The sequence below is a fragment of the Crocodylus siamensis genome, chromosome 4 (genome assembly GCF_052110815.1).
Source record: "Crocodylus siamensis isolate JL-2025a chromosome 4, ASM5211081v1, whole genome shotgun sequence".
Lineage (NCBI taxonomy): Eukaryota > Metazoa > Chordata > Crocodylia > Crocodylidae > Crocodylus > Crocodylus siamensis.
This window is the reverse complement of record NC_143398.1, coordinates 93,458,274-93,471,459: the sequence shown is the minus strand read 5'-3', so window position 1 is coordinate 93,471,459 and position 13,186 is coordinate 93,458,274. Positions and strand designations below refer to the sequence as shown.

Below are 13,186 nucleotides of genomic sequence, written 5' to 3'. Positions count from 1 at the left end.
ACATTTGCAGTCTCAGTTATTTAGCCAAACCATTGCTCTCTCTTTATTTTACTTCACAAGACATGTTGGTTGCTTTTGCCCCTCAGTGTTTCAACTGCTCTCTGAAATCTGGTGATGTCACGAAGACCAAAATGAGCACAGCAAATCAAGGATGCGAGGTGGGATCAACTCTTCTGCCTGTCAGAAATCCCCGTACCCCCCTCCTCACAGCCAGCGCCGGGCAACAGCACTCCGAGCTCCCCCGAGGAGAGGGCGGGGCCTGATGAGGTCACGGGGAAGGGGCGGGGCCCGCGGCACAAGGCTGGGAGGGGTGGGGCGGGGCCCGATACGGTCACTGAAAGGGGCGGGGTCTGAAGGTAAGGGCGGGGGCGGGGCCCGATGAGGTCACGAGGAGGGGTGGGGCCTGAGGATATTGCTGGGGGAGGGGCCGATGGGGTCACGGGGCGGGGCCCGCTGCACAAGGCCGAGGGGTGGGGCGGGGCGAGGCGAGGCGAGGCGCGGTGCGGTCCGGTCCGGTCACGGGGAGGGGCGGGGCGTTGTCAGTTCGGGCTGGAAGATGGCACTGAACCGGAGCCATGCGCCGGGCGGTGGCGTCCTGTTGCCCCCGGGCGAGAGGTACTGGGCATGGCGGGGCGGGAACAGCGCTGCGCGTCCGTGTGTCCGCCCTTCGGCGCTGGGGGGTCCGGGAGGGGGTGGGGGGAGAAACACAAACAAGTCCCGACTGCGTCACGCGCGCAGCTGCGTCACAAAGCGTGACGTGCCCTTTCATGACGCGGCCCCATTCGATGTCAGATCAGCGGTGACGTCTGTGGGGGGCGTGTGGCGGGGCAGCGCCTGTGCCGGGAGCACCTGGCAGGCCCGGGGGCTGGTCCGGGCGGGGCGGGCTGAGCCCTGGTCCCCCCTCAGCTGGCTGGGAATGGAGCCTGAGCGCGGGGCGGGCACTGGGGCTCCAAGGTGCTTTTCAAGGCGGTGGGTGGTGTCCTGGGCCTGGGGCAAGATCCAGGTTCCCAGTAAGGTCCAGCGTCCCCCGTTGAGTCTGATCAGCCCGCTGGCTTCCCGGCCTTGCTCCCGGGACTGTGCTGGGCTGGGCGGGGAGTTGGCTTGCTGTCCATAGAGTTCAAGGCAGGGGAAGATTGTCCACAGGGATCAGAAGAGGGAGGAGGGGACGCTGCACCCTGGGATGCTGGAGGACTGAAATGTGGTGGCCTTACCTCCCCCCCTCCCCCCCAGTTAGCAGGGAGACAAGTCCTGGATAAACCAGCCCCAGGGGGTGTAGCTTTGAGACAGCAGAAGGGCGCTTGCAACTAGATTTCACCTTGTCACGTGGGGACAGTCAAGCACGTAGCCTAAAAATGAGGAGTAACACGGCCCTTTCACCAGCTGCAGGAGAGTAATTGGGAGGAGCCAGTTGTTTTCCTGGTTGGCTTCTGCGAGAAGGCCCGAGTGCTGGGAAGGGCTGTGCAATCCTCTGTGCAAAGCAACTGTTGGCAAAAAGCCTCACCCAACAAGATTTTACTTAGATTAACTCCTTGCTTGAGATTTCCTAGACTATCAAACCTCTCTTTTTTTTTTTTTTCTCTCCATCCTGCCTCACTGGGTTCAGAGGTAATCTTCATGCACGATCAGTTTAGTAAGAAGCACTGTCCCTGTCCCGTCTTGATTGTTGTTCATCAGAGCAGTGCAAAAGAGTTCTGAGTTTGGGAATAAGTCCATAGGAATTTCACCCCATGGTCAGATTGGTATGGACTGAAGGTTTTTGCCTTGCTCCGTAGCAGGGGACACTGCCCTCTGCCCTGGACCCTGTCAGCATATATTGACAGCATTTCACAAAAGCAGGACATTGGCTGCTGTGGTTCCCCTGGGGCAGATTAAGGCGTTAAGTCTGTATTGTGTCATGGCAGACTTATGTGGAGTTCAGATGATCGTTTGTATGGGATGGTTTGGATAGGGAAGATCCTGTCTCGGGCAGGGGGTTGGACTAGATGACCTCTAGAAGTCCCTTCCGGCCCTGCTTCTCTACGATTCTACGAGTAGGCAAGACCAGTGACAGTGTTATGTGAGGCTAGCGGCTTTTTAGAGTTTTAACTAAAGGTCAGTGTCTGGTCTTTAGTTATGATCTGTTGAGTACTAATTTAGGCCTTCTGTTTTATTTTGAAAAGGGAGTCTTCCCAAACCTGATGCAAACACTGTTGTCTGTACAATTTTAAAAAGAGTGTAGATGGTTTATACAGAGTTTGTTTTTACAAAACGTTTCTGTGCAGCATTAAAGCCCAAGTCCACTGTGTTTGCGCACAAAGAAGGAAGTTAATTTAGCTAAAGATTATGAAATGGCCCAGCCTAGTTTCATTGCTTAAGCTGGGTGTTTGCTTGTTGCATTTCAAGACCTGTCAAGATGGTAACTTCTGTGCAGAATACTTCAGTTGTAATAGATGAGGGTTGACTTATGCAGAGTTTAGATTATGGATTGTATAGGATGGTTTAGATATTGATGTTCCTGCCTGAGGCAGGGGGTTGGACTACACCTTTGGAGGTCCCTTCAGAGCCCTACTTCTCTATAATTTGAGTCTATGATAAAACATTTGCTTTTGATGTCCTGTACTGTTAATAGAAGCCACTAGAGAAGGTGTGAAAAAAGGCTTTTGTTCAGGGTTCTTTTAAGCTGGGTGACAGCTTGGTAAAGCCAGCTCTCGTTGGAGTTGGACTACCCGATGGCATCCCAGGTTGGTATGCAAAATTAAAACTGTTCAACAAACCTTAATTACAACATGCTGACTGCTGTTAATTGGCTTTTGTATATACTGTAGAAATAAATGAAGCTTTTTTAAAAAGGCAGACCTTAAAGTGGACCTGTAGGAATTCTTAATTTAAAACTGCCTTATGGAAGTTGCTGTCCCAGAACATTGTGGAGGCAAATGAATAGCTCTGTAGGATTCAGAACCAGAGCATAGCTATACATGACCTAGCTAGGAAGAAATGGCTCCCCACAGCATCCTAGAAGTGGCAAAGACCTGTTGCATCATTCACGCCATTCTTCCCAGCCATGGCAGAGAGGCTGGTTTTCTGTGGGAGACTATTAGACAGCCTGTTAGATTCATGGTTAGTTTTCTTTTTTCTTTAAGCTGAGTTTTTTTCTTTTAAATTTTAATGCCAGTAGTTTTAATGAATACCCTAAAGAATTCCCTCCTGGTGTGTCTCCCTCCCTAATGCCTGGGTCTTGTGGATTGTTATCCTTTTTTTTTATTCTTGCATAACTCACAGCAAGCCTACTTCATTTTCACTCTCTTCTCGTAAGACCCAGATTCTCTAACTTCTTTTCGCCAGTAGTTTTACTGGTCCCTGAATTCCTAGTAACTTCCCCAGGTGGGGCCATGTAATAGTATGGGTATATGTGTATGTAGCTACCTTCATCTGTGGTTCCTCTATGCTGCCAAAATGTGTACCATTCTACAAATCTGTCATTCCTAAATCTCTTTCAGTATTTCTGCTTCCCCAGCTTTTCTTTCTTCAAGATCTTTGTGGGCTCACTTACCCAGATTCACTGACATGCATTTTCCTAAGCTGGCTCTATCTTCTCACTATGTTTCTTACCTCTCCATGTACCTGTTTTTGTGTACTTATTAGTGCTCACAGTTCCTATCAGTTTAGTGCCCATAGCAAATGTTATTAAGACATTACTACCTGTCTTGTTCAGCAGTAATCTAGAACAGTCTTGTCACTGTACTCCGTGGTTCCTCAATTCATCATTTTCCATGCAGTTTTCTGAGTCATTAGCTTGCAGTTCTTACAAGTTTACACGTAACATCTGCACTTAGTCTAGCTGTAAAGTTACTTCCCCAGTAATATAGCTTACTTGGTGGGAATCGAATTATTGAAGATACTCATTTCCCTGTAGCATCTAAAATTGGACACTGGATATCAGGGTACTGGACTAATCAGGATAGTGGCGTGTTCTGAGAGAATTATTTTATTTCAAAAGAAAAGTTGCAGAAAATCCTGCTGCTTCCAATGAGAAGAGCACTGTTCCTCCCACAACTTCCCCTGCTGGTTTTGGAGATGTAGGGAGAAGCCAGTTGTCATGCAAAGTAAGGGGCTTCCTTTTTTCAGGGCCAGGTTGGCATCTGTGGTGGTTGAGGAGAGTTTTCAGATCTTCATAAACCATGCAGACATACTTGTGGGTCCAGTCTACTCTCCCCCATCAGAGCTGAGCCTTTCAGAGAAAGTTCAGAATTCGTGGTTACTTGTGGGATTGTTCATAGCTCAGGAATTTCACTTAGTTTGTGCACCTCTAATTTGTCTCTTCCCCACCCCTTCCTGCAGTATTCTTAAGCATTGTAAAGATGTGGAGCTCTCCTTCAGCGATGTGTCTGACAAGGCTGATCTGTTCAGAGGCACCAAGAAAGGAATGCTGTACCTTACTCCCTACAGGGTAAGTCTTGAGTCAGTGGGTTTCCCCTCTTTCCTCCAATGATTCCACAGGCCTCTAGTCCAGCAGACTTTCAAATGAAGCATGTGTCTTTTAGGAGAGAGAATTTCCAAAAGTATAATGTCTCAAACTGCACATTTGTTGTGGGAGGTAAGGGTGTGCTTCAGGTGGGTAAGCCTTGCATATAGTCAGCAAAGTATTTGAGGATGCTTCTGAGTGATAGAGATGGTAGCTATGCAAACTTGCACTTAAGCATATCACAGCTTTAGTTCTTCTCTCTAATAGCCTTCAGAACAGAACTGTCTTGAACATTTTAAAGTGTTTCTTTCACTGTAGGTATTTATAGACTGACTGATTGTAAATCAATTACTTCAATCTTCTTTCCTGTCTTGCAGATGATCTTTGTGTCAAAGGGCAAGGACCCCATGCTGTCCTTCATGATGCCATTCTACTTGGTAAAAGGGTGCTCCATTGAGCAGCCTGTCTTCTCTGCCAACTTCATCAAAGGAGTGATCCAGGCTGAGGCAGGAGGTAAGGCATTGCAGCTCCCAATAGCCTTACCGCCTTTGAGCTTCCCATGTGTCCTCTTTTCTTGGCCTATGTTTCTAATAAAAAGCTTGTTTACATGGGGAAGAATGACTGACAGAGCGATTGCATTATAATTGTGCTGGTGTGACTATGGATGTAGTATTCTGAAATAAGTGGCTTTACTTCTAGAATGGAGTAATAGTAGAATAATTGATTTGGCACAGGATATTTTTGTTAAAACTCTTAACTTCCTTGTTAACATCTAGGTCATAACTGTTCTCTGAATTTCTGTTTCTGTTGCCCTCATAGGTGTTATAGCTGTGGGGTAGGAGGGGCTGACATCAGTCACTGATTCTAGCAGTGGCTTGTAGTTTGCCTATACAAAGAGAGCTTGCTTTCCTGAAAATCATCAGATGCTTCCATGCTATACTGCCTGTATGTACCTCTTGCATAGGATGGTACAGCAGTGATTTGGATTTGATCCTGAGTTTTAATTTCTGAATGTAGTGATCATGTGATGGCTACATGATGTTGTGGTCTTGATCTGGTTCCTAGTAGGTGTCTACATCATAGAAACCACAGTTAGCACTTGGCAGTCACAGAGGTAAAAACTGACACACAACAACCATTGGGACAGCTCCCCCTCAGTTCTAGGTCTTGCCCCTGCCAGTGTGAAGTAGGTGGGTGGAATGAGGGATAGGAGTACACTACTACCACCTGCCTCTGTTCTAGCATGGCTAGGTTTTCAGGGTTGTGAATTTGGCACCTTTCACTGGCATCAAATTCCAGTTTGGGGAGATGCTCCTGTAGTAGTCATGATACCTTAGCACTGTAAGAAGCAGAATTGTAAGCATGCTTTGCACCTTTTACTGTGCCCTTCACTTGCTACATTCCTTTAACTTGTGAGCTCCCTGGACACCCACACCCACACCCACACCCACACTTTGACTTCCTCTAGTTTTTTCAGAGGAAAAATCCCCCCCTTCCAATTTCTTGAAGAGATTTTTGGGACAATTTCTGTTGTGTTTACTGGACAAAGGGGGTTGAAACTGAGCTATTATTAAGTCTAAGTAATTAATCCCCCATCTGAAAGCTTTTAAAAAAACTTGTACTGTTTTACTCAGTTGACCTCCAGTAAGATCAGTATTTTATCAAGAAGATGGACTTCTTTTTGGCCAGTCAGGTGGCTTATATTGGATTTCTTATTATATACTCAGAATTTCTGAAAAATCCCCTGAGACCAAAGATTTCATAATCTGTCTGAGCTCCTGTGGGTCAAAGGAGTTGGAGCCTGCTGATGAAGTATTTAATTCAGATCCTAACTTGAGTTTTAGGCCCTGATTCAAAGTCCATTGAGATCATCAGTAGTCTCCCATTCAAGAGGTTTTTTGTTTTGTTTTGTTTTTCAATCCAACCCCTTTAAATTCTATTAGCCTAACAAAAGATGACCTGGATCAGATCTATATCAACACTTTTACATATGCATGTAGCAGAAATTCCTTTTTTTTTAAAACTGAGGACATTTCCAGATAAGTCCTTCTGTTGGTTTTCTTAGTTGTGCACAGTAAGATGGGGGTGGAGGGGAACCCTGGTACTTTTTATGCTGTTGTTCTGCAGCCACAACAAGACTCTACTTAAACTTTTAAGTTTGTGACGTTCTGCAAACAGATTCAGCCAATATGACTGTACCTGCACCCTTATCTGAATTCATGTTTGTTGGTTGCTTCTTTGCTGTAACAATCACTTAAGAGCCTGGTATTATAAGGGCCTACTTTAATTCTAGCTTTCTCTCCTAGGTGGCTGGGAAGGGCAAGCTTCATTTAAACTGACCTTCAACAGCGGAGGAGCCATTGAGTTCGGGCAAATGATGTTCAAAGTTGCCACTAATGGTAAGGGATCTTCAGAGGCTTATGTGCTTTGTTGCTGAGCTGGTTAGACAACAGTAACTTTCATGGTGGCAAATTCCTCTGGAAAAATAGCCTCTTTAAACTTTTCAAGTTTGGATTTTCCACAGTGAGCCTTTGTTTTGGTTTTAAATGAGACAAAAATGAAACAAACATGGGAAGTTTGTTTTGGTTTGGGAAAATGTGTTTTAGATTTGGCTTATTTAAGAGATCCAATTAGGAGAGACTGCCTAACTGGAACAAATTAGAAAATATGAAGTTGTGTGGAAACCATGCTCATTTTCCCAATTGAGGAGAAAGTGTTAAAAGAGTTAAGGGTTACAGGGAGAAAAACAATGCTGGGGAGGGACAGTGACTGAAGCTTGGCTTCCAAAATATGAGTATATGGTCTTAAGTGGGGGAAAAAAGTTATGCTCCACTCAAACTAAAATGACTGTTTAGATTTTCCTGAATATTCTTTTTTAAGAAACTTTTTAATGGTATTTTGCTATGGGAAATGCTGATGTGTGAGGAGTGGGTTTTTGATTTAAAAACTACACTTTCCAAAAGAGAACTCTTTTTTTTTTTTAACTCAAATCTAGCTAGCAAAGGTGGGTACATAAATATGAAGAAGTTGCAGATTATTCAGTTTATTTCCATAGCCTCCACATTGCAGACTCTGCTTTTTGTTGTCAGCTGGGAGCTAGAGTGTAAAGTTGAGAGGAGAAAATAATTGCTAGATGTTTTTGGGCAGAGCAATTGCAGCAGGACTCAGTAGGTCACAATCCTGGATCCCAGGCAGATGGGACTAAATTCATGGGTTGTTTTTCCTTTACACACATTGCTACATTTTAAACTTAACTGCAATAGAGAAGAGTCTGACTTGCTCACCTTTGTCCTCATCAGCTTCCAGAGGGGCTCCTGTTCAGAATCCTAGCTATGGCTATATGCCAGCCTGTGGAGGCTATTCGCCTGCTCCCAGCGGCTATTCACCTGCCCCAGGCAGCTATTCACTTGCCCCAGGCGGCTATGCACCTCCACCAGCTAATGGACCATATCCTTATGTGCCTCCACCAATGAATGGATATGGACCTGTTTCACAACCGATGGGCTACCCATATCCACCACCTGCAGGTAATGCTTTTGTCAAATCAGTGTGCAGTATGCTAGTATAGTCTGAGAGAGTGTGCAGCATGAGATGTAAAAGGGCTGTGTTGGCAGAATGAAGAAGACTGTAATCTTCTGTCTGACTTTTTCTTTAAAATCCTGGGGATGTCTGACCACTGCCCTAGGCTTGATGATGTTGCAGCAGTCCTTCAGCAGAGAAATGCCTTCATCTCTGACCGGCACTGATAGATCTATGAGAACTTTGACTGCACGTGGCTTTTTTTTCCTGGGATTTTCTGGCAAGGAGTGACCCAAGGAAATCCAGATGGAATTGTATTGCATCTCCTTATTATGTCTCTCCAACCCTAGCAAGACAGGGAGGGAAGTCTGCAGTATTGCAAATCACGTCCATATTTGGAACATGAGCACTGCTGTCTGCAAAGTCCTTAAGGCTGTAGAGAAGTAGAAAGTCACTGATGTTGAACTCTTGTTCTCCAAACTTACGAGACTTCACCTTTGTCCTGTCAAGAGATGAAACACAACAGGGAGGGTTTACAGGAAGACTATAACACACAAGAATAGTTTGAAATGTAATTTTACTTTTGTGTTTCTTTAGGGATGAACCCTGTGTATATGCCGCCTCCTCCACCATATACTGGGCCTTCTCCTGCAGGACCATCAGCCCCCTCAGCCCCTGCAGCCTGGGTAGAACCTGGAATGTCAGGTACGGGGAAGGTCTGACTAGCTATGAACAGTGGAGTTGCTGTTGTTGCAGTAGTTGTGAAACATCCATTTCTTAGTCTCGTATATGAGCTGTTGGTAAGGGATGGAGAGGAAAGTTTCAGATTGCTGCTACTACTAGGAAAAGCTGTGCAGATTTCTTGCTTTTATGAACCAGTCCAAATAAAAGCTGGGAAAACTGGCTGCACTGAAATCTGTTTGTCCTTCATTTAGATACAGAAAGGTGAATACCTGGGAAGTGTGCAGAATGGCTTCTGTGCCATGACTTTTAATATAGCTACTAAAAGGGTTGAGGGAGTGTTTGAGTATTTTTGCAAAGGAAATGGGAGGTCTGGGTCAGTTTAATATAGATTGAATAGTAGCTTGTTATGGGCATATCCTTAGATTCCAGTGCTACTTTGTACAGTGTTATGCCAGGCTTACTGCACACATCTGGTATGCTCGTTAATCTCTTGGGTGAGAGGTGGGGAGGGCCTGGGAGCCTGGCCTTTCTCTCAGGGAGCTGTCAAACCCTAGATATTAATGAGGAAACAAGGTCTGGTAGGTAAAATCCAGAGCTGGGAGGTTTGCCACAGATTTGCCTTGATGTTGGGCCAATCTGTTAACCTTTCTGGGTGTGTCTTTTTTTTTCTTTTCCCCGCTATGTAAAGTAGAAATGTATTACAAATGTACATTGAGCCTCATGCTTTGAGATGTAGAACAACTTAGGAAGACACTTCTACCAATTTTCTTGCCTTATTCTGTAGGTGACAGTAAAGCAGCAGAAGCGGCTTCAAGTGCATATTATAACCCAGCCAACCCCCACAATGTTTACATGCCTATGGTAAGCATCTGGCTGTGTGGTCCTGTTGGGTCAGGAACTCTGCTTCTCTTGCTTGCATGCTGTTTGCTGTTCAGATTTGTTAGATCATAGCTTATAGCACAAGCCAGTTTTGCACTGGGAAGCAGGACACTTGGCTTGTTTTAGCAGAGCATGTTACTGACCCATACTTCCTGAGTCCCACAGGCAGTTGGTTTGCCTTTCACAGCAGTAGGTTGGCGTCACTTGACGTTTTAAGTTGAATGGCTAGGGACGTTGAGGGTAACAGAATGATCCTTATCTAGTGTTTAATGTTAGTTACCTTCCTCCTTGATTAAAACTGAGATGACACTAAGACATGTGCGACAGTGCCTTCTGTCTAGAAAATGTAGCATTCTCAACTTATTCTGGAATGGAAGGAGATGAAGACTAGATTTTTATAAAGGGAAAAGATGATACAGGTTTAGATTCTTTTGGTACTCTCTGGAGATGGCTAAGCATTCTTGTGGCTTTAGGAGCCTAGAACAGTGATCTACAGGTATAGAGCTTGATTCCACATATCTTGGGGTAGCCACAATCTTCTGCCTAGTCTTATTCCACCACAGCAGATCTACTTGAAAAAATGTTCACTTTTGTTTTTGTTTTTTTATAATGCACTGAGAGGAATAAGAAGACTGAGACTGGGGCCTGGGACTAAAGATCTTGTGTAACTGCTATGGGAAACACAAATTGTCCCCATGGCCTTAGGGAAGAGAAAGCAAGGATTAATGCAATTAATTAATGTCCAGTCACATTGCTTCGTGAGTACAAATGTTCATCTCTTCTTGGTGAAGCCTCATTTGAAGCATTGTTAAAATTGACACAAAGGGTTGAAGGGATGTAACTTAAGCCAGGGAGGTTAGAGTGTAACAATAACATAGAACAGTGTTTCTCAACCAGTGGTGTGTGTACCCCTGGGAGTACACAAGACACAGGCAGGGGGTACGCATTCTGGTCTTTGCCTGCTCAGGCTGGAAGTTCTGGCCACTGACCCTCCAGCCGTGTCCAGTGTGCTGGGGCTTTCACTCTCCAGCATCGGTGTGCCAGAGGATAGGGAGGGAGGCCCTGCGCAGGCTGCATTGCCCCAGGCTGTGGTGGATAAAGTGGGCCTTGGCTCACAGCAGTGAAATTGGAAGTGTCACAGTGGGACTTCCAGTTGCGCTTTTGCCTTGTCAGTCAGCAGAGGGCACATAAGGTACGAAAGGTTGAGAATCACTGGCCTAGAATATTGAATGCAAATCTGTTGCGAATTCAAAAGCTGCGAGTATATCTGTAAAGGTGTAACAGACAGGGAGGACTGGATATGTGAACTCACCCTGCAAATCCTTGGAAAGTGGAGCAGTTTCTAAAACCAGCAGTGCCTCGTGCTAGGCAGACTTGTTGACTGGCTATCCTCTTTGTTTTCAGGACCCACCACCTCCTTACGCTCCTCCCGAGGAGAAAAAGAACAACTAACAGAAGGCACCCAGCAAGCAACCTCCCACGATCTTCCTCCATGAAGACACTTTTGTCATCACCACCACCCCCTCAGTTTAGTGCATCTCTAGTTTGTGTGTACATTACATACCTAGTACTGAGTGGCATAAACACCCACTCTCCTTAAACATGCAGTATGGCAATACAAAGCAGAGCAGCAGTACTTTCTGCCTGTTGGCTCTATACTCCAGGTCTGAACAGAGTCCTTTTTAGGATGGCTTCTGTTCTCTTGCTTGAGAGGAGAGACACATTCTTCTCGATGCATTTCTTAGACCAACAGACAGAGCATGTACCTAATTTTAGGAATAAAGTATTAAGGCTTTCTGACTGAAGTGGAAACAACTTGAGGCAGAAGCTGCTGAACACTCTCTGAGGCAGCATTTGGAGGGAGCATGCTGCCACATTTCCCCCACAGCAGTCTATGCCTGGAACCTGTTGCAGTCTGGCACAGAAGATGAGACTGTAGAAGTGATGGGATATGCTAAATATGCATTGCCTTCCTGGTTCTGTTGAAGTGATGCAACTTTTTTAATTCAGGAAATGTCTCCTGAGAGACTTGGCTAGTTCAGAAGTATTTAGTAGCATATGTGCCAGGGGGGATGAGCGTTGTAGCACAGAGGCAGGCCTAACAGCTCTGCAGCAATGAAGACTGTGAACAGGCTTTGAGTAAATCAGTTTATATATAAATCCCTAAGGGTGAAAGAGGCAAACAGCAGTGCAATTGTATCTCTGTCAGTAAAATCCTCTGTGCATGGGTCTCTCTTCCCAGTCAACCCCCCCTTTCCCCCCCAAATCACAAAATGGTGGTTGAGGGACATACTGAGGTTCTCCACTCACTGGGGCATGTAGAGAACCAGTGGTGCCTGCCACCCTTCCTTTACTTTTCCTTTATTGAGAGCATGCTCTTGTATATGGAAGATATGTCCTTGAAGACGTGGCAACATATGCTAGCCTGGTGATAGACAAGACAATGGAGGGATCTTGGGGTTTGAACTGGAAATGGGCAAAGGCTTTATAAAGCCCACCTGCCTTTGTAAATAAAGTAAAACAACTAACGGGGTTGGGTAGAGGTGACTGGAATTTGGGCTGCACGTAGCACAAGCGTGGTGGCAGTGGGAATGAATCCAAGGCTTCCTTAGAGGCTCCCAGAAATTGGCTCTGCCTCTACACACTGATGCTATGTTTGGCAACAACCTACATTACCAGCTAGAGCTTGTTCCCTCTGATAAGGGGGGTGGGCACAGAGTCCTTTGTTCCACCCCAAGTGTGCTAGCTGAGTGAGACTTGGATCGTGGAGGACAGACTAGTTCACTTCACTGTGCTCCTCTTGCATTCACCCCTTGGCTCAAGTTATATGTGCATCCTAGTAGTGGTGAGGTGTGACACTGGAGTTCCACTGCACAGGGTTCATTCTGCTTCCTAAATGGAGCTGGTATCTTCATGCTTGCCCCTGGTAATGCAGCATCCTTTCAATAAGCAGATTTTTTTTTTTTTTGTGATATGGCTGTAATGCCCTCCCTTCTGTTACCAAAAATATAATGATACAGCTATGCCCTCTGCTCCCCTAGGAACCTTTGACCTTGCTCCAAGGGGCATATCTCACTTGTTTAATAGAAAACCATGTGATTCCTTGTGGGGTCTGATCACCCTTCTTCCCTTCAACAGTGAGTAAGGAATATTTTCCTGCCCCCTTTCCTCCCTGTGTAGCAGGGCTACTTTACAAGGCTTCCAATGTTACATAGATTTCTTGACAGCCCTTTGCAAAGGACTGATTTTCCTTTTCCTAAGAGACCTTTTTAATCGGAGTCTGAAATGCTCTAATCACTTTCTAGAACTAAGTGTTTAGCTATGAATGTTTGTAACTTTTGCATTGCACTTTAATACAGAAGCATTTAATCTTTAGCTGTGTGCCTCCATTCATTGTTTTATATGCTCATAGAGTGCAGCCCCTGCCCTTCCCTTGGTGGCTATGTAGTCCCTGTTCCCTTTTGTGCTACTTTTTATGACTGCATTTTACCCCTTGCCACCTGGGGAGAGGGAAGCTGCTTTAGGTAGTCTTGTGATCACAACTGCCACAGTCTCCTTCCCTGTGGTGTACCAAGCACCACAGCTGAGTGACTGCCACGTTGCAACTGCTAGTGCAGTAGTTGGGACTGTCTCCAATAAGCAGCTCCTTTTGAGGGGGAGGCC

At 45.6% G+C, this 13,186-nt stretch overlaps 1 protein-coding gene across 2 annotated transcripts; it reads left to right on the top strand.

Moving 5' to 3' along the window:
- Positions 1–468: 468 nt before the first annotated feature.
- WBP2NL (WBP2 N-terminal like) lies at positions 469–12,898 on the top strand. 2 transcript variants are annotated; one of them, XM_090042905.1, is made up of 8 exons: positions 469–615; positions 4,318–4,426; positions 4,819–4,954; positions 6,748–6,840; positions 7,741–7,968; positions 8,558–8,665; positions 9,429–9,505; positions 10,928–12,898. In XM_090042905.1, exons 1-8 carry the CDS (start codon positions 557–559, stop codon positions 10,973–10,975), a joined length of 858 nt encoding a protein of 285 aa, XP_089899031.1. In that variant the 5' UTR covers positions 469–556; the 3' UTR covers positions 10,976–12,898. The 2 variants fall into 2 exon arrangements, with proteins under 2 accessions (XP_089899031.1, XP_089899032.1); XM_090042906.1 differs by lacking the exon at positions 9,429–9,505.
- Positions 12,899–13,186: the final 288 nt, after the last annotated feature.